Below are 27497 nucleotides of genomic sequence, written 5' to 3'. Positions count from 1 at the left end.
CAAATGCCGTTGACCGCATGATTCTAGGTGGTGTAGTTTTTTTTATTATAATTCAATGACACGTTTTCTGGGACACCTTGTATAAAGCTTGTTCTTGTCACCAAACCCCAGTCCCGTCGAAGGCAGCGCTGACTGCCGAAACGTCGACCCCTATCCCTATATGTGTTAATAAACTCCCCTTTGTGTTTTCCTGTAAGCTCTTTGTCGTCTTCTCATTTTTCCTGATTATATATATATATATATATATATATATATATACAGTCGACCCCCGTTTATCCGGACTTCATTTATCCGGATCCCGCGGTATCCGGACAAAAGGCACGGGAACGGATTTTCCTCCATGTATTTTGTTCTCGTTTATCCGGACTTCAGCTTCCGGACTCGGACAAGAATTCCAGGGAACGAAAGTCGAAAATTCTTGTAATCCAGCTTCAGTTATCCGGACTACCGTGAGTAAGAGGAGACGCTGACCCCGCTTCGTCACCCTTTTCGCTGTGTTGGGGTTATTCCCGTCACACGTCAGGGACCTACATTCCTCCGTAGGGGAGACAACCGTGCACGATGACCCCCTTTTCTATTTGTGTGCGTTGGGTCACGTTGACCAGTCGAGTCATTTGGAAATATCTCGAGCAACTGTCCGGTTCTAGAGGGAAAAACTCCAACCCGAGGGCTTGCTGCTTACGGCCCGTTGGCCGATGAAGACATTCCCCTAGCTGAGCTGCGATCCCTGATGCAGAGGCTCACTGCGACTGCCGTAGATGATGCTGCGGTTTCTGACTACGTTGACGTTGATAAGGATGATGACGCGTGTGCAGCTATGACTGATGACGGTGTGATTGCTGCCGTTGCCTCCGATGATGTGCAGCAAGACGGTGCCGATGACGCCAGTGAGAAACAAGGCTCCGACATTGACACTTTGCGTCCGCACTGCCATTCTTCGAGCAGCGCAACAGCGTGGCTCAACTCTATGCAATTAGCAAAAGTTTGCAGGAATCGAGCGCCTACACTACTATGTAACAGCTGTCATTGACGAGATTTCTGTATTTTAATTAAACCTTGCTCTGTAGAATGTTTCTATCCGGTCGTTTCATTTATCCGGATGCCCCGGTATCCGGACGATTTCGCCGGGAACGGCACCGTCCGGATAAACGGGGGTCGACTGTATATATATAATGCAGAAAAAAAAAAGCCATTAAAGAAACAAATAAATTATACTAGACGTGTTTGAAATTCAAACTTACAGATTAACATGGCTTCTATGGCTGCACGCAGAGAAACAGATACTCATGGAACGATGCGGCAGCACCAGAGGACACGTGTTTCGCCGTGTTTGCGGCTCGTCGGCCCTGGGTAGCGGCGCATCGTTCCGAATTGGCAAACCAGGGGTCACTCAGCGAGCGATATACACCTGGGAGGGTGACTGAGCACTCCTCAATGCCACAGTGCAAACCAGTGAATTGTAATGCAGGAAAAAAAGCCATTAAAGAAACAAATAAATTATACTAGACGTGTTTGAAATTCAAACTTACAGATTAACATGGCTTCTATGGCTGCACGCAGAGAAACAGATACTCATGGAACGATGCGGCAGCACCAGAGGACACGTGTGTATATATATATATATAGAGGGTGTTCCAGCTAAATGCGAACAGATTTTTAAATATATATGCATATATATATATATATATATATCACTTTTTTTTAGATGAAGTCAGTTCCAATGTAGCATATGCTGAAGGGCCCCCCTTAAGAGGGTGAACTCCTAATTAACTTTCAATAATTGACTCTTTAATTATAAAAGCTACGAAGTTGTCCCAATGAGAACATCTAGTCCCTTTGGTCGCCTGATAGCGTAGACGTTTTCAGAACAAAATTCCGTTCGACAGATCATACGCAAAAAGATCGTGAAGGAACACCATGTGTTGCTTTATTTTGTTCTTTGGGCGTCTTCGGAGACACGTCTTTCCTTCACCGAAATGTGAGAGGGTGAAAGAGCACAGTGCCGCCTCATGTGTCGAAGATTAGCTTTAACATGCGGAAAGAAAACAAAAACAGATGTATCGGGTGACACTATCGGAACTGCCCTTATCTTGGGTTGCATTTTCTGTGTTATCCTTCAGTCTTTTTCCGGGACGCAAGAGGTGGCGCTGCGCTCTTGTTGTGGAGATATTATGGAACACCAGAGCAGGCTCCAACAGCTCCCCATAGAGCCCTTAGTTTGAGATAATTCACACAACACTGGGCACACGATCAATGACAGTGCAACGTTGTAGAAATTATGCATAGCCAGTCCGCCAATCAGGATCCTTAACTTTGGCTGACCTATCGGCCGGTTCTGGCTACCATTGGCTTCTACTGGATTTCACGCCTATCGCCGTGAAAAGTTGGAAAAAAAAGTTGCCGATCGCATGTGGATGAAACGCGCTGTTTGTTTTGCTGTTTCACCGTGGAAGTGGTAAAGTGTCGCGAAAGTGATGCGAAAAAAGTATATAGGGTGTCTTTATTCAGTTGGGGTGCTGTTTTACTTTGACAGGACGGCGGCTCGCCCGCGAAGTGGTGACGACATCGGATAAGCACATGGGATTCTGAAAGTAGGATTGGCGCACGCCAACTCGAAAGACTTTACTAGGACTAAAGATACAGATATAGTGCAATGCACTTCGTGCAGTAGCTGGGCTTACATCGGAGAGACACCCTTCAAAACCGCCAAGGAGGCAGAGAAAAGAGGAACGCCTTTCAAATGCAATCTTTGCGTTCAGATCGAGTCAGTGGTGCAAAACCTGAAGGAAGAACGCGAAAAAAGATGTCACCTGGAGGAGGAAGTAAATGCGTTTTCCGAGCAGCTTTACAGCCTGCAGGACGAACGCAAAAACCGACGACGCCTGGAGGAGGAGATAAATGAACTCTCCAAACAGCTCGCCATCGAGCAAGACGAGCGTGAAACCCGACAACGTCTGGAAGAAGAGGTAAAGGCTCCCTCGGAGGGACTCACCAGTCTAGAGAAAGAGCGCGAGTACACACAGTTGGTGCATTCTTTTCGCTTGCCCCTCCTGCACCATATCTGAACTGGATTATTTGCGTGCTGCACTTTCCTGTTGAAAATAAAGGCATTGCTAATAAAGTTCCTTTCAGCTGGAAAGTGCAGCTCCCGAAAACCCGTCTTGCGTGGAGTCCAAAGTAGTGCAGTCCAGTGCAAGTGAAAAGAATGCGCTTACTGTCTAGAGGTCGAAATGAGAACCCTTTCTGAACTGCAAGCCAGCCTACAGAATGAACTCCAGAACAGACAGTGCCTGGAGGGGGAGGTAAAGGCTCTCACAGAACAGCTTTCTATCCTCCAACTAGAAAAAGTGACAAAGGAGCAAATTGAGCATACAGAGCAGATTTGGGCCCTTAGATGGGCAGAAGAGGAGAAGCAGTGGGTCAATTAACGTAAAGCAGGAAGTGAACGCAATGAAAAGAGACATACATACGCAGGAGAAAGCTTCATGTGACAGCAGAAAAGAACATCTAGAACCAAATCAGGGTATGGGTGAGGAAGGAAATATGCCAGAAGACCCCCATACACAACCTTCCCTGGAAAGAGATAGTGAACTGAATTCTGGTTGTGTGCAACACAGACTTGGGACAGGCTTGGAAATCCCTAATAACCCAGCAGCTGCGGGATCATATGAGGACACACTTGACAATACTGGGAATCAACAACACTTTAGACATGGAAAGGTCCTAGGAGCTCCGCAGACAGTCCCGAACGGTTCAGGGATGAATCCACAAACGATGAGGAAAGGTTGTGCAGAGATCCAGAAGTTAACCACGTCGTCTGCTATAAGCCGAGGTGAAGAAGGGATCCCTAATACAATCTATCAGCAAAAGCAAGCCCGACAGGCAATTCTGGCCGGCGACTCAAATATCAGAAGGATAGAAGGCCCGTTGCCGGATGCCATTGGCCATGACAACGGAGTGGAGGTAGTTGGAATACCAGGAGTACAGACAGCAGATCTCCTGCTCGAAGTAGAAACCCGAATGGATCCCAACGCAGAGAACATTCTCATAATAGTACACGTAGGGCTTGTCGATGTACTTAACAATGGGAAGGAAAACAGTGTCGTGGAAACCATGAAGAACACTTTCGAGAGATGGGGCAGACAATACCCCAATGCCATATGCGAAGTATGTACCGTACCGGCTGTAAGAAATGACAACAACCCACTAACAATACAAGAGGTTAGACAACTAAATGAAGAATTGAAGAGGACGTGCGAGGTACTTGAACACCTAGTCAGCTATGTATCTCCTGGATGGCACATGCGCAGCTGCTGGAACGGAGGGTTCTATGGCATTCACTTAACGAAAGAAGGCAGTGAGACACTGGGCAGCTGGATTGCATGAAAAGTAAACATTTTTTTTACAAACAACCCAGGCAAAAGAAAGGATATACAAGAGGAGGGACGGACGCCAAAAAAAACTACAGTGACCTCATTCAAGTCATCAGCCAAGCATTGGCAGAGTTCCAGACTCAAGGCAACAGTCAACCCCATCACAGAAAGTGGTGATGGAGGGCATGACAGAGGAGAGGGAAGGGGGGAACAGGAATGGGAAACGACAACTACAACAGAGGAAGAGAAGGATGAGAAAGGGAAGAAGGAAGAATCGTAGTACACATCACATTAAAGTGGGATTTCTAAACATGCAAGGGGGACGCCGGGAGGATAAATGGCTGGAGCTTACAGATATACTGCGGAATGAAAACATGACTGCTTTCTTCCTTGCAAAGACTCACCTACGGGGCTATGAAAGCCCTCTCATAATTGAGGGATATATTTTGGAAGGTCGGAACAGAGGTGAAGGAGAGAGAAGAGGTGGGGGAATTGAATTCCTAGGAGCAAATACAAGGTGTTGGAACAGAATGAAGCGAGACTGCACACAACATATGTGGATGGAGACTAACCTAAATGGAAGAAAACTAGCAATTGGGGGAACCTACTGGAGGACGGGATGGCACGAATAACAAAATATAAAGATGTCGTCCTGCCTGGAAAAGAACATTGAAGACCTCAAGGCCTCTCATGACATCTTGATCATGGGCGATTTCAATGGCCACATAGAAGAGTTGGACGGAAGAATTGATAACAATGGCCGTAGACTACTTCAGATAGTTGAGAACCAGAATCTAACAATAGCAAACTTGCCCCAGACCAATGCTGAATCATACACATGGACACAGGGTGAGAAAAAATCAAACATCGTCTACTGCATTCTCTCATGGCAGTGCATGGACCGGCTGACGACCCCGCAGTTTGATACTGAAGGCGAGTAGCTTTGGAAGTGACCTCAGAACAATAAGTGTGGAACTTGGTCACCACTAGCGAAAGCTCAATACCATGGGAAAACCAGCAATTATAATCTCCTTTCAGACTATGAAATTGCTGAACTAATAGAGACGTGGGAGAAGGACCTAGAACCACTGCTGGACTACACTACATGGGCAAACACAGCGGCTCAACTAATTGAAGCGAACAAGAACTCTAAAGATCCTCTAGAGATCAATCGAAAGGCATGGTGGGATGAGGAAATAAAACAAGCCATCAAGGCAAGGAAGTTGGCAAGTAGAGAGCACAGACAAACTCTCGGAAGAAGGGAATCTAAAGAGAAAATATCAGAGGCTTGGGCTACATACAGCGATCTTAAACAAAAGGCAAGCGAGATGATACAAAGGAAACAAAAGCCAGTGAACGAAAGGTTAATGGAGACAATCAGGACAAGTGGCAGAGATGGCCCCCCAAAATTCTGGAAATACACAAAGAATAGTCAGAGAGAAGTCAGAAGCAAGTTTGTCATGCTACACTCAACAGAAGGCAGACCACTGACAAGGAATGAAACAAAAGGCTATATCACGCAACACCTAACCAATATGTTCACTAGCGGCGTTGAAGTGCAGGTAGAACAACAACTTGATAACATAATGGGCATGGACATGCTGAATACAACAGATAAAATACAAATCTGTGAACCAATAACAGGAGAAGAACTAATGTGGGCAATTAAAAAGTCACCATCAAGCACTACGACTGGTCTAGACGGAATCCCAGCAAAGGCAATCCGGGCTCTGAAGGGACAGCGTTTGGAAGAACTACGACAGTTCCTCAATAAAGTGCTTAAAGAAAAGGACATGCCGGAGGAATGGAGAAAGAGACGCGTATCATTGATCTAGAAGGGCAAGGAGACAAAAACAACCTCTTAGCATACAGACCCATCACAGTTACATCAGTAATGTACAGGATATTCATGAGAATAATTAAAGGGCGACTTGAAAAATTTCATTGGAAATTTACAGTTCAGATTTCGCAGAGACAGACGGGTTGAAGATAACCTGTTTGTCGTGACCCAGGCCATAGAACTAAGAATGGAAAAGAAAAACATATGGGCCTGTTTCATTGACATCGAAAATGCATATGGCAACGTGATCCACAAAAGACTATGGCAGTAACTCAGAGAATTAAATATCGGAGAGGACACTATAGATCTGATAAGGAATGCCTACTCGTCGAACAGCATTGAAGGATCTTGGGAAGGAATAACAATGGAGGAAATCATGACCACCACAGGGCTGCGACGAGGTTGCTCCTCCTCCCCCCTCCTCTTCATGCTCTATATTACCCCAATTGAAAAAGAACTGGAAGCATCTCATCTGGGTGTCGATATGTCATACAACATTGGAGGAAACGCGATTAATCAGGTGACACCTGGATGTGTCTACGCCGACGACATATTGCTTTTAGCCAACAACAAGGAACAGCTGCAACACCTTGTCGATATACAGGGTGTCCCAGAAAACGTGTCATTGAATTATAAGAAAAAAACTACACCACCTAGAGTCATGCGGTCAATGGCATTTGTTCTTTCTGGGTTTTTGCCACCTCATGTGAATGTCGTATAACGTAAGTTTAATTATGTAAATTTTTGCGAGCTTAAGTCGGAAATTTGCCTAGTAAAGGTCACTTTCTTACCCCACCGATGTGAAGAGCGTGTCTAATTTAGTGAAATTAATGATAATTGGCAGGGATATTCAGGAGCTATCCCATCGGAAAAAATAGCCGAACATCATGCTCTACGGAGGTCGCACAGAATAGCGCACGATGAATTTTTCAGCGCAATCTTTGTCAGTCCGACGAAAGGAGGTTGGAAACCCAACCCTCCCCGACATCGCAGAAAGAGATAAAACAGGCACGGCTTATCATGTCCGACTTTCGCTGGGATAATGCTTTCCCTCTCCTAATTTAGGAACTGTTACTTTTTCTACTATCACTCTGTGGGCTGGCTTCGGAACCTCCTCTCATCGCACTGAGAGCGATTGCGCTCAAAAAGTCATCGCGCGCTATGGTTCGATGCTCCGAAAAGCATGATATTCGGCTATTTTTTCCGATGGGATAGCTCGTGAATGTCATTGTGAATTATCATGAATTTGAGTGAATTCGGCACGCTCTTCATATTGGTAGGGTAAAAAAGTGACCTTTACTTGGCAAATTTCCGAGTTCAGTTCGCAAATATTTACATAATTAAACTTGGAGTACATGACATTCACATTAGGAGGTGGCAAAAACCTAATAAGAACAAATGCTGTTGACCGCATGATTCTAGGTTGAGTAGTTTTTTTATTATAATTCAATGACACGTTTTCTGGGACACCCTGTATGTGCACAGAAAGGAGAGGACATTGGGCTGATTTTTAGCGCCGGAAAAAGCAAAACTATGCACTGGAAGAATGACAATCGGGCAGAAAACTGCTATGAAGGGGACATCACAATGAAAGGAAGTGCAATGGAATCTACATGGAAAACCAAGTACCTCGGAGTGACCATCTCAACAGACGAAAAATACCTATAGGAACATGAAGACCAGATGCGAAAGAAGGCGACGAAATATGTCGGAATGCTACGGGCGCGAACACTGTGGTCATTGAATTGTTTTGAGGTGACAAGAGAGTTATGGAAGCCAGTGGCAGTGCTCGGGCTCACCTATGGGAACGCGGTAATTTGCTTTTCGTCGGCCACAACCGGATTCCTCGAGAGAAAACACAGAGAAGCCGGCCGCATAGCACTAAATACCCACAGATCAGCGCCCAATGCAGATATACAAGGGGACTTGGGCTGGTCTAGCTTTGGTGCGAGGGAAGCAAAAGCCAAAATTAAATACGAGGAAAGGATCAGGACAATGCCCGAGACATGGATTCCAAACAAGATACATAAAAAAATGATATATAAGGATCAGTACACGGGTTGGCGGAAAAAAACACGGTCCTTTCTGAAAACCGTGGACCTAAGTGAAAAGACGTTGATTGACGGAGACCATGTAAATCGCGGTACCATTCGGAACCACGTTCGTTTTTGGGAAACGACCCTATATGGCGCAAACAAGTACCCCTAAAGTCAGCACTTCGAATTTACGCAGCTGGGAAAGAGGTAATAAAGGCGGAGAAGGCACACTACGATAATTCAACATCAAGTAGACTCTTGTTCGAGGCACGCGCGGGAGTCCTCCGAACGAGGGAATGGTGGGCCAAGTTGCGACCACGGCAGGAAAAAACTGACGACTCAGATTCACCGAGGACCGACACACACTGCTCCATTTGCGGGGAAACTGATGAAACAATTGAACATACCGTGTTGCAGTGCTCAAAGTTGTCACCGGAAGCGGATACAGAATCTTTGCTAGACGCTTTGGGATTCGGCGGAGAAACGGAGGCGGTGAAAACCACAAAGAAAAGATTGGCTCTATGGTGTGAAAAAAGTGGACAGTAATTTTTGTTGTTAGTTTTTTTTCTTTTCGGATTTTAGGCTAGGACGCGCTGTTTAGCGTTGTCTGCCCGCTACAAAGGGTACAGCCACTAGATCATCATCATCATCTCAGTGACAGTTCGTCGCTCATTACAGAGTACCGTAATTTCACGCGTACAAGCCGCACCGCAGATAAGCAGCGGGACGCGTTTTCAGGAACGTTTTGAAAATTTTCCGGCAGATAAGCCTCGGGCAATACCAAACGACAGATTTGTGCGACAAAGGAGACCATAGAGAAGACCATAAACCCTGTGGTCATTACTCCGGGGTCGGTTCTAGAGTTCTACCGAGATCGGATCGTGCCCTTGTTGGGCGTTTTTTCGTGGAATGATGGGTCAGTGGTCTTCCAGGAGACGTTGAATCACTGTTGTATCAGGATGAGCGAAGCTTACAAGTGCCAGTCTAGACAGCAACAACCTGTTGCTCCTTTATTACCTGGTTTTATACAGAACGGTAGGGGGAGTACGTGTTGACACAAAGGCATGGCGAAGGCATGCCAACAGATAAGATTACTATCGGCTTCATTCCGATACATCTCCCTTTTCTTTTCTTTTTTTTTTGTTAAATTCGTACACAGTGTTAAAAGTAGCGTTAAGCGCAACAATAGCGTCACAATAAAAGTTACATACAAAAAGCTACACAGTTTACTTATACATCAATCTGTCCGGCGGACGTCTTGTCCTGGTCGATCGTCGCAGGGACAGTCCTTGCGTAGTTACACTGTCTTTGGTTAACAATGGGGCAGAGTCCTTGGAAGATGCACCAAATGTGCTGGGAACTGCCGGTTCGGGACCGCTGGATCCTGTCAGTACTTCGCTGAATGGCTAGCTTCCTGTGCATGGAAGATCACCCATGGCTGGTGTTGTCCGAACGTAGTGCTCAGACGTTGGAAGCAGGTGCTGCCGATTCCTTCGCAGTACTTTATTGTCCTCCGTGACGACTTTGTAGGACCTCGGTGCCAAGCGGTCTTGCACTTTCGCTTTGACGGTCCAAGCACCATCTTGGTGGATTCGGACGGTTTCACCTGACCGCAGAAGTTGCAGGTGACACCCTCGTGATGTACTCTGTCGATGCTTTCGGACGTCCACCTGTGAAGCACTTCCGAAGTCTGGTAGGCGGGACCGTAGTCGTCGACCCATCAGTATGTCTGCCGGGGAGTTCCCGTCTTCCAGCGGTGTCGTCCGGTAGTTTAGCAGTCCTAGGAAGAAGTTCGTGTTAGCATAAGTGCTTTTTTTGAGGATCCTTTTGACGATTTGCACTCCCTTTTCAGCGAGTCCGTTAGATCTTGGGAATCTTGGACTTGAAGTGACATGAACAAAATCGAATAATGTACCGAAGTCCCTGAATTCTTTAGAAAGGAACTGAGGACCATTGTCGGAGTACACTTCCATCGGTAACCCATGTCTTGAGAAAATGCTGGCAAGGGTGTTAATAACACTGCGTGCACTAGTGTCGCGGAGCTCTTCAACTTCCGGATAATTTGAAGTCGCATCGAAGACAACCAAGTAATTCTTGGATGCATACTGAAACAAATCAACTCCGACACGATGCCATGGCTGCTTTGGGGTAGGTCGCATCATTAGAGGTTCCTGTTGTTGACGATAGGCGTACCTTCTACAAGCACTGCATTTTGCGACCATATTTTTGATGTCTGCGTTCATTCCTGACCAGAACATCAATGTGCGAGCTCTTGCCATGCATTTTGTAGTTCCGAGGTGCCCTTCGTGAACACGACTTAACATCTCCTTGCGCAGTCCGTTTGGTATTATCACTTTGGTTCCCTTGAGTACAACACCACCGACAACAGATAGTTCATGTTGAAATGGCTTGAACAACCCTTGCACTTCTTCGTTGTTCTCTAGAGCGAATTTCACATCACGTAGACACAAGTCTTTTTCAGTCTCGGCTTTAAGAAGTTTCATTGTGTTTTCACTCACCATTGCAGAAAGCGTCCACACCGCATGCACCTCTACATCGGAGTATGCGCACTCCGCTGTTTGCACCCGAAGCGGCGCTCTCGATAGTGTGTCCGCCAATTGCAGGTGTTTGCCTGGAATGTACTGGAGCTGATAATCATACTTCATCATGCGAAGAAAAAAACGTTGCAAGCGTGGCGGCACGTCCCCGAGATTTTTTTTCGAGATTGCGATTAAGGGCTTATGGTCTGTCTCGACAAGAACGTATCTACCATAAATAAAGTCATGGAATCGCTCACAACCAAAAACATTGCCTAGAGCCTCCTTTTCTATTTGCGAGTACCTGGTCTCCGCGTCCGTAAGCACCCTCGAAGCGTATGCCACTGGTCGCCAGTCTTTTCCATGCAGTTGCAACAAAGCTGCACCAAGTCCGCATTGCGATGCGTCCGTTGACACTTTAGTTTCCAAGGCCGGGTCGTAGAAGGCCAAGACCGGCGACGACGCTAAGGCGTCCCTGAGGCTTTGCCACTCCTCGTCATGCGCCTTGGTCCACTCGAAGTAGCACTCTTTTTTAAGAAGCCCTCGTAAAGCTGCGGTTCTCTGGGAAAGATGTGGAAGGAATTTACCGAAGTACGTGGCGAGTCCAAGCATCCGCTGCACGGCTTCTTTGCTCGATGGTGTAGGCATCTGTAAAACTCCTTTTGTAAGTTCAGGATCTGGTTGTATTCCATCCTTTGTTATCTTGTCACCCAAGAACGCAATCTCTTGCACAGAAAACACACATTTGTCCGGGTTAAGTGTTATTCCTTCCTGCTGACACACCTCAAGCGCCTTACGTAAGCGCTCATCATGTTCTTTACGAGTTTTGCCCCACACTAGCACATCATCTATGTACACTTTGACACCTTCCAGGCCATCAAAAATTTGAGTCATTGTCCTTTGAAACACTTCAGGAGCAGAAGCAATGCCGAAGGGTAATCTTTTGTAGCGGTAACGCCCAAACGGAGTTGCAAACGTACACACACGTGATGTTTCCTCATCTAGTGGAATTTGATGGAACCCTGCATTTGCATCTAGCTTCGAGAAAAATGTGGCACCTGCCAGTTCTGCTTCAATGTCTTCTCTTTTGGGCAAAACAAAATGTTCACGTTTCAAACACTGATTTATGTGCCTAGGATCCATGCATAACCTGAGCTTGCCATTCTTTTTTCTCACTACAACGAGAGGGCTTACCCAGTCAGATGGTTCCTCCATTCTGGTCACAATACCAGCCGCTTCCATTCGGTCCAACTCCTCTTTTAGTTGCTTCCTTAGCATGAGAGGCACGCGTCGTGCTGCTGGATAACAGGCGTTGTCCCTTCTTTCAGGACCATCTTGTACTGTCTTCTCGTGCATCCAACGCCTTGGAAAAGGTCAGGGTACAGAGACGCTACCGGATCCTTGAGCTGTACTGCACTTGCCACGGCATCCACGGACTTCACCAAACCAAATAGTCTGCAGGCCTTCAGACCTCGAATCGCTCGGCGAGGACTCTTTGTCACAAAGAATTCCACAGTGCTTTCAATTCCGTTGACCTTGGTGAGCAGCTGCGCTGTTCCGACGTGGCTGATAATGCCGCCGCTGTAGTTGCGCAGCACCGCTGCCGCAGGCTTCGTGGGCACACCCGCGCTTATCTTCCGATACACCGAGAGCGGTATCAAGTTGGCCTGTGACCCTGTGTCGACCTTCAGCTGCAAGTCTCTTCCCGAAACAGATGCTGTCACGAGCCAGTCATTGCCATTATCTTTGCTGTTTCCGACTTCCAGGACGTCGAAATCATCGCCGCTATCTGCGCGTTCTTCCAAATACACCCTATCTGTTACCTTCCGGATTGCTCTACAGCATGCTGCAAAATGGTTCTTCCTCTTGCATTGGCGACACACCTTTCCATACGCTGGGCATTTCTTTATCTCGTGCTTCCTGCCACATTTCACACATTTTCTGTTAATCTTCGTCTGTTCCCTCTTCATCACCGGCTCGACTACTTTCTCAGACTTGTTCCACGCCCTCTTGTGCTCTTCCGTCAATTCCGCGGCTTTACAAAGTTGGACCGCACTGCTCAAAGTGAGATTATCTTCTCGGAGGAGCCTTTCTCGCAAATTTCCGTCCCATACTCCGTATACTATCTGGTCCCTGATGAATGAATCAGTCAGCGTGGAAAAATTACAGGACTGTGCTCTTAACTGGACGTCCCGGTAAAATGCTTCAAACGGCTCGCCTTCATTCTGCATTCGACACCTGAAGACATACCTCTCGTAGGTCTCGTTGCATTTCGGAGTACAGTAGGCCTCAAACTTTTGCAGCAACGTCGTGTAGCTAGTTCTTTCTTCCGCTGTGAGCGAAAACGTGTTGAAAACCTCCACTGCCTCGGGTCCTGCTACGTGCAGCAAGGTTGCTATCTTTCTCTTGTCGGTCCTCGGTTTTTCTTCGACCTCCGTTGCCTCCAGGTAAAGTTCCAGCCTCTGCTTAAACTTGCGCCAATTGTCGGCTACATTTCCGGAAAGTACTAAGGGGTCCGGTGGTCGGAGCCCTTCCATTCTGGCCGCACTAGGGAGGGGATCCCACTCCTGACACCATGTATCAGGATGAGCGAAGCTTACAAGTGCCAGTCTAGACAGCAACAACCTGTTGCTCCTTTATTACCTGGTTTTATACAGAACGGTAGGGGGAGTACGTGTTGACACAAAGGCATGGCGAAGGCATGCCAACAGATAAGATTACTATCGGCTTCATTCCGATACAACTGTCACCACTTCCGTTAATGCAGCTTTGGGGAATGCACCAGTCGACTCGAATGCGAACGCGTCCCTGTTACGCACTGTTCGTGCATCGGCAGGGCAGGTGCTGTTCCAGAGGCACTGTCGGCCCTTTCGTTAAAACCGGCGGATGGGGAAAATACCAGGCAAGAATAGTCACCAGATAAGTCGCACCGATGAATAAGCCGCAGACCGCCCGTGACAAAAAAAAAAGAAGAAAAATTGCGCATAAGCCGCGGCTCATACGCGTGAAATTACGGTAGGTGCTAGGGCTTTGGGATGAGATGTTTTCTTTTATATTTTTTTTGTGACTGAAATTCAATATGAAGGCACCGAATCCTACTTACGCCCACCGTATCAAACGAGCATGTGTGCAGTCAGTTTGCACTCCAAAACTGCTGAGGCAGCAGTAAAGATTCACATTCGAAGCACTGTCTCCAGGCTTCAACTCACATTGACGCTAGTTTAAATCCTGCTACGTGTAACAAATAGCCACGTTCTCTCCACCATCTTTCCGACGCCTGTTAGCCTAGTCCACAGCTCAGCTGGCTCAAGGGTCAAGAGTGATTGCCCCGTATTCACACGCGCACACTCCTCATTGTTTTAAGGCTGGATATTTGGAAATCCAAAGTTGTTATGCGAACAAATGTAATTGATATCTGTACAAACATGAGCACAAAACCTCATGATAGCATGTCCCGCCAAAAAGAACATCGTGTCGCCCATAAGCTATCATACGGAACATTACGTTCCCACGCCTAACCATGATTTATTTTAACCTCGTTTATTTCGAGAGCACCTATTTTTAAGCGGTTTATTTCAAAAAGTGAATTCTGAAAGGGTGAAATTTTAGTTGTGGGTTTTTAATTTTTATTTTGAAATATTTATTTCGGCGTACAGCCATCCAACGGTGCGGCGTACCTGATCACAATTTTTTCTACAGTATTTTCCACATATGCCGCTTTTAACGAAAGGGCCGACAGTGTCTCTAGAACAGCACCACCCTGCCAATGCACAAACAACGGGTAACGGGGTCAGGACCACATTCAAGTAGACTGACCTTCCCCACGAGGCCACTGACCCCTCGATCCATGAGAAACCCCTTGCCTTGTTGCGCGTTTCTCATGGATCGACGGTTATTTGTGTGTCTGAGCAACTTGTACTCCGCCATCAAGTTGCTGGCGTCCTCACCCGGATTTCAACCCACAACCTTGGGATCAGTAAGTGCCAACCAACTGAGCCATCGTGGCCAGTGGTCTGAGCGGCATGTCTACAAGATCTTACTACCTTCAGCGTATTGTTTACACGAGGATTTTACCATCAGCATCACCTCCCGGTGAGGATTCGTTGCACTGCTGTTGCTGTACCTGGCCCTCTTCTGGCAGGCACGCAAAATCAGGTGGTTCCGATTTCACTTTCACGAGTTGACCACTGAACTCTGGGGAGAGCCGCATTTCTTGGAGTTGAGAATCCGAGGGGTTAATACGTGATGACTCCAAGACACGAGTACGTCTTGCCTCTTCCTTCATGGGGAGTAAACCATTGGCTGTCATTTTCCCATGTAAATTATGAGAAAGAGAAAACTGGCTCCGGAAGTGAACGGTTGCTGCAGGCTCAAACAAATGCGTGCATCAATTAGAGGGCCAACTCACCGTTTGTCAGAGGGTCAGCCCTGTCTTCAAGGGTTCCAAGTCAAGACAGAAGACTTGCCAGAGAGGGGTAACCTGTAGAGATCGTTTCTTAAAGGTACTGTAAAGCAGCACTGATCAAATGTCATTTAGTGTGGCTATTCGATAGTCCAAGCCATCAGGACAAAAAGTGCGCAAGTTTCATTCCAATCGACGGCGCAATTAATTAGAAAATTACAATTAAAGATTATGGGCAACACTGTACTAGGTATTCGAAATGATTCCGTACTCCTGCCACATACGGCGGCAACCACATTGCATGCGTACAACACTGGGCCCGACATAACAATCCAGCACAATCCACCATAAAATCCGCCCCTGCAATTCACACAACGATCCACGTCTGAGGATAAACGGATAAGCGAACTGAAATGAAATGCTGAGCTATTGAGAAAAATGTGTCAGACGTTCAAGAAGCCAAACAGCGTCGGGACTTGTTTGTTCACAGAGGGTCACAGAGAGTTTGTTCGTCGAAAGAGCCTGCGAACAGAAGGAGCGCGCAGGCGCAGTAGAGAAGTAGGGAGAGCCTCCATCGAACAGCGCTGCGTTACTTCGCAAAAAACACTGTTACCAGGGGTTTCAGAATGCATAGGTAAACAGGGAAACTAATAATATTGTTACTAAAATAACGAAGTTCCGATGTAATAGTGTGTAATACCAATTTTCAGTGTTGCCCGCTATACAGGGGGTTGTTTGACACCAGGCGTCGCACCGCTTCCTACGCCGCATTTTTCATGGCAAATTAAAAATATTTATAGCGCGTTGTCGGTCGTATGGTTCCGAATATTGTATTTAGAAGCAACAAAGTCTCTAGTCATATCACCGGCATATCATGCTTGTCTACTGCTTTACGGTACCTTTAAGAAAGAAGCGCAGTGCTCGTGGAAAGGTAACCCCGAGACAGAGGAATTGCAGAGACAACCACAAATTCTTCCAGGTTACTCCCAGCATCAGCAGATCAACCATAAACTGCGCAAACTTTTTCTATCCCCTTTTTACTCCCCGCTCGGGTCAGGTTACTCCCAGGTCGCTGCGGTTTTGACTCACTTGAATATAAAAACTCGGGGATGGATGTTGTAACGCACGCGCATGTTTCAGAATTTGTAATTTTAGGTAATTAGTTGTCTCGTAATTGCACACTCTCTTCGATAGCACGTCCACTTGGCCGTAGAACTGGGCTGCAAAAACGACATCTGTAGTGATCTCGTACTTTTGTAACGAAAATTCTGTAAAGGCTAAAAATAACCACCCGGTATGCAGAGGTATTAAGTTTTGTCACGGCTTCACAGCTCAGTAAAAGAATAAGAAGGAAAACAACAAGGAGGTGGGTAGGCACCGAAACGGAAACAAAAAGAACAACAGTTGTGAATATGAATCCAAGGAATTGAATCCACAAAGCCTACGAATCTCGAATCCTTTCTTTAAAAAGCGTACGAAAAGCCACGGAGAAAAGGTACTTCTACCGGAGAATGTTTTGAAGCAGAATTTCATATTTTTGTCTAATGAAAAACTAATTGAATAATAGTTCACTTTCAGGAAAAAAATATATCCATATCCTCATCTTTAATTGTAATTTACGTAACACGTTGTTCATCCACTACGTCAAATAACTACGTAAACTCTCGAGCCAGAATTCTTTCCATAAATGTGGGAAACAATGGAAAAACAAAACCGCATAGGTTTTCAACTTGTAACGTAAGAGTTCTTTCCTAAACTGTTTCACTCTGAAGCAATATAAACAGACAAACAAAGAAACATCCATTGGCCAATCAGGATTTTGGCACACTCCTGATGTGCAAATAAAAAGAAAGAAGAGAGAAAAAGAAAACGTGGTTGGTAGATTCAAAAGATTCAATACTCCGTTTTTTGCCATTGGGACTCGGATACCCGAATCACTGTCTAGGATTTCAGGATTTGGTTGGCCCATCCCTAGTTGTAATGGGAACTGAAACGGAGGCAGTAACGGAAACAGAAAAGATTCCGTTAAATTCCCCTGGATGCTACCCACCTCATCCGCCGGTTCCATGATCATGTCATCTCTATTGTCTAGTGTTTTTATTAATATTGCATTGTTTTCAATAGTTTTGTGAGGTTGCGACCGTGTGTGCTTGGAGAGGTAACGTGGATTGCGTAGTACTAATTAGGAATACAAGAATAGTGTCATTGGTGGCTATTGGGGAGGACAGCCTGGCAAACACCTACACGAGAGTCGTCAAAGTCTTCCATTAGGTGACGTTGCCGAGATACGAATACCACCTTCCTTGCCCTATGTGGACAGTTCTTCAAATTCTTTTCAGTGAATCGAGGTTCTTTTCTGTCGGTTATTTGGATGTTTTTACGGAGCGTTAAAAGAACTAGAACACAAGAGAACACGTTAGCATGCGCACCTTAAAGGGACTACGAAATTTCCCGAACCCCCATACTTTTTTTCGATGGAAACTGTTCTTCCCGCAGAGAAACTAATATGCCACAAATTTTTCCGGACGAAATCGCTCCACTCTGCGAGGAGCGCGCGCTGGAAATGTCTCTTCCGCGTTCCTCCTCTCCCGCGCATATTTCCCTGCCGATGGTGTAACTGTACGGACCGCTCTTCGGTTCCCCGTTACGTCACCGGTGTTGCACAATGGCAAGTAATGCCGCGAGCTCGCGCTGTGGCTGCCGCCACTGCCGAAATCTGCCGATCGCGCGAAAGCTGCTGTCATGGAGATTTCCACTCCCGATGAACGCATACGCGGGATCCTACGGCGCATGCTCCTGGCGGGATTCCTCGGCTCGGCAACACGTCACGATGACGTGTTGCTGAGCCGGCCGTGGTCGCGTCAAGTTACCCGTTGTGTCTCCGCTCGGCAGCTCGTCACGGCGCGGCGCCAGCTGTCCTCCCTTCGCCGCTCCGTTTAAATTCGCTCCCGAGAAATCCGCTCGCGCGACGAAAGTAAAATTTCGGTTCTAGACTCAGAAAAATGTCTTCTTTCGAACGAAACGAAGAAAAAAATCGTTTCATAGTCCCTTTAATGTTGATGCAATCCTTTTTGCTTATATCCACACAAAGAAACCCAGTCCTGATAGCTTTCCTTTCAAGGGTACATGTATTCAGGCTTCATTGTAGTTTTGAAGACTCGCAAAAAAAGTTAGAACACCTGTTGCAACATTCCATTATATCCGCAGGCCGATGTCACACGGCTAGGTATACAGGATGTTCAAAATTAAGCTTTCACGAGCGCTACGCAAACACAGCGATGACAGGAAACCGGATGATAACTTTACGTTACTTGTGTAAGAAACAGGTGCTGCTAATTATGTAGCGCCTGTTTCTTACTCAAGGAACAGAAATATAGCACCAGTTTTCTTTTGTTTATTTTATTTTTAAAGTGCTAGTGAAAGCTGTGGAAGCTAGTGAAAGCTTTGAACACCCTGTAGAGCTCACCGTTTTCTTAAGATGAAGCCTCGTTTTTCACACTTGCTTGTGCACGCGCGGTGTCTGTGTCCTGTTCCTTGACGTTGTTCTGTTCCGGGTGCTTATCCCCAATTGTTGTTCACCCAGACGATCCTGGAGCAGTATGTTAGCACTGAACGAACTATCTCATCAATAATAATAATAATAATAACAAGGAGTATGTAGATTTACACTTTGGCATTGGCTTTCTGGAGCCAGTTCGATGGTCAATGGCGTCAAATGTGGGCGTTCTTCTTCCCGTTGGTGCTGTCGATGTTGAAGAACATTCGGTCCACAACACGCTGCTCATATGCGCGTGCTTCCGGTTTTTCTCGCGGTTACGCGCACTCTACTGCTTGCGTCCTCACCGGCGAATTCACGGTTTCTCGTCAGCCTTCAGAATAAATCAAACTGCCGACAGGGAGAGGCTATAATACTTCTGGTCGATGGATGTCAACTTCCTTCCACGACGACGTTCGTCAATGACTACCAGCTTTTTGTTTTTTACGCGTTTTTATAATTTCGGGCTCCGCAGGGATGTTGCGCTTTTCTTTTCTTTTCTTTCGTTTGCAATGCCGTCTTTGATCCCAACTTCAACTTCCAACTCTTCTCTTCATACTGATTCCAAACTGTTCAACTTCCACGGAAACGGGACATACTGCATCGCTAAAAAAAAAAAAAAAAAAAAAACAAAACAAAACAAAGGAACACGGCAGCGAATCGTCCCTCTAAAATGGGACGTGTGGTTACCCTGCTAAAGTCCCTACTCTAGGGACTTTATACCCTGCACCCTACCAACGCCACCTAGATAGAAAAAGTCTGTGCATTGCCTCCTCTCCCTCCTTCGCTACGTGGACATAGATAGTAGTCAGAATTTGTCTGCTATTGCGATTCACCGTTCCGCAAAATTCAAGAATGATTGCAGCTCACCTGGAACCTGCAGAGCTAAATATTTAGACAAAAAGTACAACACGCTCTCAGGGATATCACTTTGGAGAAAGATTGAGACAGTTTTGCGCTTTATTCCCCAAGTTTTCCCGTTTTGCACGCGTGGGGGCGTTCGATCACACCTCGCAGACGACGGTGATCGTTCATGGCCATACACTGTTAAAACAGTACTTCACCACATAGCACGCTCACAGCCAACCATCATTCCGAATGATATCATTCTGTGCATTGATTTGGTGAAAATGGGAGGAGGCGCCTATCTGGGACAGATTATCTTGTCCCAGATAGGCGCCTCCCCCCTGTTTTGAACATATCATGACACGGAATGATATCATTCGGCATGATGGTTGGCTAGAAGCGTGCTATGTGGTGAAGTTCTGTTTTAACAGTGTACAACCGCTGAAAGCACATTCCTGATTGGCTACAGCCGTTGAAAACACAATCCTGATTGGCTGACTCTCAATTGTTACGTCACGTCGATGAGCGTGCACGCTTTCTGTATCTAAGTGGTGTTGACCGTTGCACGTGAAAAGAAAATTGGAACCGGACCGTCGTTTGTATACAGGTATTCATAGTCTCTGGAGGTACTGCTCGCGACACGGTTGTCTGAAATCTCCGGCCCGTGGCTGAGCGGTGCCCTATCGACGGTGTCGCACACGAAGGAACTGTACCAATACAGCCTTATAGGGGAGGCCGCTATCCCCCTCTCTCCCACTGTCTTGGTATCGGACTTCACTAACAGCGCAATACAGGGCATAGAAAAAGTTCAGCGAAGGGCTGTTCGTTTTATATTTAACCAGTTTTCTCGTAGGTCTTCTCCGGCTGAACTCTTAGCTGCGGCAAGTCTTCCCTCCCTCGAAGTGAGAACCAAAATTCGGCGCTTAAAGTTACTTTGGAGTATCTGCTATAACCAAACCTGTACTCAGGCGAATGAATATGTACGTTTTTCTCAGCGGGGTAGTTCACGTCTGAAGCGCGCAAAGCACATCGAGCAATATAGGTTCCGCACTAACTGTCTGAAGAACTCGTTTTTTTTTCCTTTGACCATAGATGTTTGGAACCACTTACCCGCGGATGTTGTTGCATGTGACACCCTGCCATCTTTCGTTGAGGCTGTCACTAGCCTGTTTTTTCATTTTCAGGTACACAGCAACTCATAAAACACAGTATTTTTTAGCAACTACTTTTATATAATATAGAGTGTGCATCCTACTCTTATGTATTGTATGTATGTATGTTGTATGCATATGCATTTCTTCTTTCTTCCGTTTGCTGAAGATGTTCTAACGATTTGTATTTGGGGAATGTCCTTCCTTCTACGGCACTATGCCAGAAGTATCACAAATGAATAAATCAGACGACACCCAGGTATCCAGGGTTACTTCTCCCGACAGGTGATCGCGATTCCAGCGAAGCCGTGGCCACCTGGCGACGATTTCGGAAAGCTGTGAGTGGAGGTCCGGCAGCGGGTCCGGACAGGGAAGCGGTACGGCGATACACGTTTCTCTTGCTTATGGTCAGAATGCCGGCAGCAAAGAATGTATCGACATCGAAAAGAGGAATGTTGCACTACTAATTTATTCTCAGCTTGTTGAAAATGCCCCACGCTTTCTTTTGTTTCCCTAATCAAGAAGAACGGAACGGAGGTCCCATGTGTCGACCGAGTTTCCGGAACAACTCTGTTACCACGATACTATCTTAATATTAATCTTAGTAATACCAAACGAGGAACCCGCATTTCTTTGTCGAGTTCATATATATGCATTTTCAGACCTCAGGCGAAGTAAACAATATCACCGTACTAATGCGACGTAGACAAGCATCCACTATGGATGTTCTCTGGGACTGAAAGCTTCTGTCTAGTGCCGCACACGTATCAACGAATGACTCGCAAATATACAAATATCACACCAAGTTGTAGGTAAATACAAAGAGCGGTAGAGAAAACGAATACTTCACTTTGCCAGAGCGTCTCTTCCAGCGCTCAGATGTTCACCGCACAGAATAATGCATGTTAAATAGCTGCACATGTATGGTGTAAAGTGAAGACAAGGTGTCAGATATACGCGTGTACGCCAAGGGTTTTCAAAATATGTATTGTTTGTTCACGTATACCTTTGACATACAGTCACAGAGTTCTGAAAACATCAGGGTCAGAGCTAACGTCATATGAGCGCGCTATCTTCATCACACGAAACAAAGAAAATAAGTGTTATCTTGAGCTGTTGCAAATGCCCATGTGAACGTTAACTTGTGCATTACAATTTTATGGTTCCTTCTCTATGTTCCGACAAAAAGTATCAATTAATAGAGACACTACCCTTCCAACGGAGCTGTTGTTCCCTTGATTGCAACACTCACACGTAAATACGAGGGACTATCGGAGGAGAAACTCAAACATGGTATTGCTTTCAGACTAGTAATCCACATTCGAAAACACATGAAATGTCACTCTTCTTGGAAACATATCCCTGCTTTGCCTTCTTAAATTCTAAAATGCCTCCTTTGTTCACTCGACTCCCGACGTTTGTAAACAAACTTCGAGGACGGGAACTTTTCGCCTACTTTTCTGATTTGAACTGCACAGTATGAGACGACCAGATGATAAAGGTAATTCCTTTTTCATGAAACATGCCCATTTGTGGGTATTAAAAACTGAAACAGATGAACATAATTAGGCCGACACCTTGCCGACTACGCTTGCTTCGCTCGGGAGACCTCCTTTCGTCGTCCGCCATCTTGGAAGTTCGCGGCGCCACCTATAGTTCATTGGAATCGCGAATAGCTCCTTTGAGCGCGACACCGGCGATAGGGGACCGCTCAGCCACAGGCTGGAGATTTCAGACAACCGTGTCGCGAGCAGTACTTCCATGACGGGACACCTGGCTCACCAGACGTGCACCTTCCGCACGGTACTTTCGTCGAAACGGGCGCTGGTGAAAACACTAACCATATCAGCTGTACAGCATCCCAGGCAGCACGATGCACCGAAAGTCGAATGCAATAGGGGTTGATGGTATGTGTCTTACCAATGTCCCTAAGTTTCAAGAGTATCTTCAATGCGCATTCCAACTACCCGTCCACCCCCTATTGCGCTCGACTTTCAGTACGCTGTGCTGCCTGGGACTTTGCCTGGTAGAACCGATATCATATCCCCCGATAACAGTTCCCGCCCCCTTTATAGATCTGTATCGAATGACGTGATTCTACGGCAGAGTATCATACGCTGTTTCAGAGACGACGCGCCATAACCTTGAGGAAGGTGCAGAGACAATTGGGACGACTTGAGTGGGCAGGCAGTGATGCTCCGTTCAAAAATCTCTGCGTCGGCTGCGGTCCAGAACGAGTGTCACATTGATGCAGGACAAATGCAGCCGATCTGCCGCGAGTTACACAATTATTGAGAGAAAAAAGGAAACTGCTATAGGGCAGAACTAAGTTGTTACAACCACCGAGTGTACGTCACATGTAATAGGTGTGGTATTGGCTTCAGGGTAACGTGCTAAATCTTCTGCGACAACTGGGGCCAAACGACTCCAATAATTGCGCCCCCTCTCCGTCGCGAACTGCTTTACTCCCCGACGGTGAAACTGGGCGATTTTCTCGTTGTTGGCCAAAGTCTATGGCCAGTCGGATCGAAGATGCTAATGTTACATAAGCGTTACGTCAGCGGAAGAGGCGAAGCAGGGAAGGGCAGTTTAACCCGGAAGCCGGCAGTTGGTTACCAATTGACGCTTTTAATCTTTTATGAAAAAAAAAAAAAAAAAACGAACAAATTTTGCGAAACTTCTTTTTCTTCTTCTCGGAAGGCACCTCGAAGTGGATACCACGTTAACTTTAGAATTCCGGATTCGTCGCAGAGACCACCTTCAATGGCCTGCCCAGCGGCACTTGTGATGGAACATCTTCGTCATTCAAACGCGAACGCGTGGCGTTCCCATGGTGTTGTAAGATTCCCGGAAGAGGGCACCTCATAACGAAGCGCGTAATCGCGCGCATTCCCATTCCCGTGGCCCACGTCCTGGCGTTCGCGGGTGGGGCCAACCCATGACGAAGCCCGCAATCGCGTGACATTCCCATTCCCGTGGTGTCCTAGCATTCGCGGATGGGGGCAACCCATGACGAAGAGCGTAATCGCGTGCACTCCAACTCCCGTAGCGTCCTAACATTCGCGAAAGGAGGCAACCGAATACGAAGCCCGCGAACGCGTGGCGTTCCCATGGTGTTGTAAGATTCCCGGAAGAGGGCATCCCATGACGAAGCCCGCAATCGTGTGACATTCCCATTCCCATGGTGTCCTAGCATTCGCGGATGGGGGCAACCCGTGACGAAGAGCGTAATCGCGTGCACTCCAACTCCCGTAGCGTCCTAACATTCGCGAAAGGAGGCAACCCAATACGAAGCCCGCGAACGCGTGGCGTTCCCATGATGTTGTAAGATTCCCGGAAGAGGGCTTCCCATGACGAAGCCCGCAATCGCGTGACATTCCCATTCCCATGGTGTGCTAGCATTCGCTAGCAATACGAATTGGCAACCCAACAGAATTGACACTTGGACGGCCTCTTTCACGTGTACATGTACGTGTATGTGCCCTCTGCACTTGTACGGTCGTTATCCCAAGTGTGTACTGGCTACATGCTGACTTTGTGCTGTACATGAACTCTGGAGTACAGAAGTTGCATTCGTACGGCTTCACACCCGTGCAAGTTACCTTGTTGCACTGCAGGTTTGTGTTGTGCCCCAGGTCTGTAGAACAGAGAATTGTCCTCTATGACTTCTCGCCTGTCGGTGTCCAGATGTGATGCCCAGGTCCACGCTGTGCCAGAATTCCGCAGGACAGAGACGGCACTTGTATCACACCGGAAGTTTGTGCTGGACGACACTGCAAGACAGAGGTCGCGCTTTTCTGGCTGCTCACCCATATGTGTGTGACGTGACAGGGTCGTACTCTGCCTGAACTCTGCAGGACAGAGATCACACCTGTATGGCTTGTCACCCGTGTGTGTTCGCTTGTGACGCTGTGGGTGCCCTCTCTCACCGAACTCCGCAAGGCAGACATCACACTTGTATGGCTTCTCGCCCGTGTGTGTCCGCTCGTCACGCTCTTCTCGCTGAATTTCGCAGGGCAGACGTTGCACTTGTATGGCTACAAGCCTGTGTGCCTGTACTTGTGACGTGACAAGGTTCTGCGGCGTCTGAATACTGCAGGACAAAGATCGCACTTGTATGGCCTCTCTCACGTGTGCGTTTGCTTGTGTCGTGACAGGGTTGTGCTCTGTCCAAACACTGCGGGACAGAGATCGCACTTGTATGGCTTCTCGTCTGTGTCAGTCCGCCTGTGATCTTGTAGGTGCCCTCTTCTTGATCACACGTGCCTCTGTGCAGCTCCTTAATATGGAGTGTACCACTGCTTCCTCTTGCACCTGAAATTTCAGTAATCGGACAGTAAGAGGGCATGTCAGTCCTCTTAATATCATCACTCATCAGTGATTCCAGACTTCTGAAACACTAGATAGCGCCATGTTCGCAGTACCTCGTCACGCTGTTTGCGTCTGACTGCACAGACGCAGGGTGAATTTCGCGAAAGTTACACATTTGATCGAGTCATAAAAATATAAGATAACGTCTCCGGCTCTTCAAACTTTGCAGACTGATAGTCATTCGCCCAAAGTTTCAACCATATTTTTTTTCAAATGCTATCACTTCGTAGAAAAGAAGCTAGAAGCAAAGGAAATTTTCACTCAAATGCACTTCCTATGCTCTATACCGCCTGCAGACCACCACGGTGATGCTCTCAGGAGATGAAACAAAACCCGAACCTGTGGAACAACCAACAACCAGATGGACCAGGTGCAGCGTATACATGGTGATGTGAATGAGAAGCAGACAGAAGGAAAAAAAATGGGGGTTTGCAGGCGGTATAGTCCACTGGAAATGCGTGGAGTAAGAATTTGCTTTGTTTCTAACTTCTTTTCCACAAAGCGAGAGCATTTGAAAAAAAAAAAAAATGGTCGAAACTTGGGGCGAATGACTATCAGTCTGCAAAGTTTGGAGCGCTAGGAACGTCATTTTCTATTTTTACGACGGGATCAAAATGTGTAACCTTCGCTAAATTCACCCTGTAATCCCCTTGGCGCACGACTGAGGTCACATGGTTAAACGACGATCCCTCAGCTTCGTCGCTTTCTTGGCTTGGTGAACTTTCACCGTCGGTTCATTGCTAGATGTGCTCCGCAACAACCCGAAGCCATCGTCCAGCGTCCCGTGGTCGCAATCCCATTGCAGATATCAAGCACGCCGTCGCGGACACTGCTATGCTAATCCACCCCGGCACGACGCCCCAAGCCGTCTCATGGTAGATGCGTCTAGCACCGCTGTGAGCACAGTTTCGCAGCAGCATACCGACGACGCCTGGCACCCTGTAGTGTTCTTTTTCCACCACGTAAACAACGCGCCAACTCGCTACAGTGTCTATTGTCGAGAGCTTTTGGCCATATACGCAGCAGTGCGTCATTTCCGATACTTCCTGGAGGGCCGCACATTCCACGCTATAACGGATCATAAGCCCCTCCCATTCGTATTTCGTACCTACCGCACACACTACCTCGCCCGCGAAGCGAGGCATCTGGCTTACATTTCCGAACTTACGACGGACATACGTCACGTGCACGGTGTGAACAACGGTGCCACGGGAGCCCTCTCTCGCATCGAATCCATTTCTGCGCCGTGCACCGCCGCACATCGCAGCGGCGCAAGTTCGCGACTCCGAACTGAAACAATTTCTAGCCACGCAACACACGTCACTGGTGCTGCGCGAAGTTCCCCTCCCGGCCACACTGACGACTGTTGTTTGCGATACCAGCACAGGCATTAATCGACCGTTAATTCCCGTCAAGTTGCGCCGGCCCACCTTCGACCGACGCACGGCCTTTCCCATCCTGGCGTGCGCGCTACCCAAAAGCCTCTGGCACAACGCTACACTAGGAGGAGCATGAATAAGGATGTGCAGCGTTGGCTGAAGACCTGTATCCCTTGTCAGCGAGCGAAGGCCGAACGCCACACTCGGACTCAACTTCAATCGTTTCTGCCACCTCGCGGCCGATTCGATCATGTGCATGTGCACATCGTCGGTCCCCTCCCACCATCTCGAGGATACCGGTGCATCGTATCCTGTGTGGACCGATTTACAAGGTGGCCCGAAGCAGTCCCGCTGACCGACATCAGTGCCGAATCAATCGCCGAGACTTTTGTCGCATCATGGGTTTCGCATCGCAGGTTTGGATGCCCCTCCATCACGACCACCGACCGCGGACTGTAGTTTCAGTGCTCTCTCTTCACGGCTCTTACACGCCTGCTCAGAACTCGCCACATCCACACAACTGCCTACCACCCTGCGGTGAATGGGCTCGGCGAACGACTAGACCGTTAGCTGAAGGTGGCAGTCACTGCCCGTGTTGACCCTGCACACTGGAGCCAAATCTTCCCTTCGCGCTGCTGGGCATCAGAGCCTTCATCAAGGAAGACCTTAGCTGCAGTTCCGTGGAGTTGGTATATGGCTCCCCGCTCTGATTCCCAGGTGATTTTCTGACACCGAGCTCCGCCGAACCCCCACCAATCCCACACCGCGTACATTAACAAGCCCCATGACTTGTTACCGGTCCATCACCCCGGTTCCGTCGCGCATGCCGACACGGCGCACCGTTTTCATCAGCCAGGACCTCAAGAACGCTTCGCAGTTGTCACCTGGCAGGTGCACAGCATGGACCTATGTTCGTTGTTCCCTGCTAGGTACCCACAAAACAATTGAAGAAGACAAGCATAATGGTAGAGAGTTGGGCTACGTGATAACTATCTCTGGTTGACTAACGAAGCACCAAAGGGGCATG

General features: G+C 47.3%; 2 protein-coding genes across 3 annotated transcripts in view; both read right to left on the bottom strand.

Annotated features, from left to right (window-relative positions):
* LOC135378976 (zinc finger protein 239-like) overlaps positions 1-1281 on the bottom strand; it is a 151019-nt gene extending 149738 nt beyond the window's left edge. The window contains exon 1 of the mRNA XM_064612182.1: positions 1242-1281. Within this exon, the coding sequence (XP_064468252.1) occupies positions 1242-1251 (10 nt within the window). The 5' untranslated portion in view covers positions 1252-1281. The remainder of the gene's footprint in view (positions 1-1241) is intronic.
* Positions 1282-9238: 7957 nt separating this feature from the next.
* LOC135375559 (uncharacterized) lies at positions 9239-24964 on the bottom strand. Of its 2 annotated transcripts, XR_010417280.1 has the most exons (4): positions 24323-24964; positions 15195-15266; positions 14861-15065; positions 9239-10029 (listed from the first exon to the last, which is right to left on the bottom strand). XR_010417280.1 is itself a non-coding variant. In XM_064608235.1 (2 exons), exons 1-2 carry the CDS (start codon positions 15093-15095, stop codon positions 9656-9658), a joined length of 609 nt encoding a protein of 202 aa, XP_064464305.1. In that variant the 5' UTR covers positions 15096-15135; the 3' UTR covers positions 9239-9655. The 2 variants fall into 2 exon arrangements, 1 of the variants encoding a protein (XP_064464305.1); XM_064608235.1 differs by lacking the exons at positions 15195-15266; positions 24323-24964 and having other exon boundaries at positions 14861-15135.
* Between the last annotated feature and the right edge of the window lie 2533 nt (positions 24965-27497).

Source organism: Ornithodoros turicata, chromosome 1 (assembly GCF_037126465.1).
Source record: "Ornithodoros turicata isolate Travis chromosome 1, ASM3712646v1, whole genome shotgun sequence".
Taxonomy (NCBI): Eukaryota; Metazoa; Arthropoda; class Arachnida; order Ixodida; family Argasidae; genus Ornithodoros; species Ornithodoros turicata.
The sequence above is the reverse complement of the archived record's forward strand: the minus strand, read 5'-3'. Positions and strand labels throughout refer to the sequence as shown.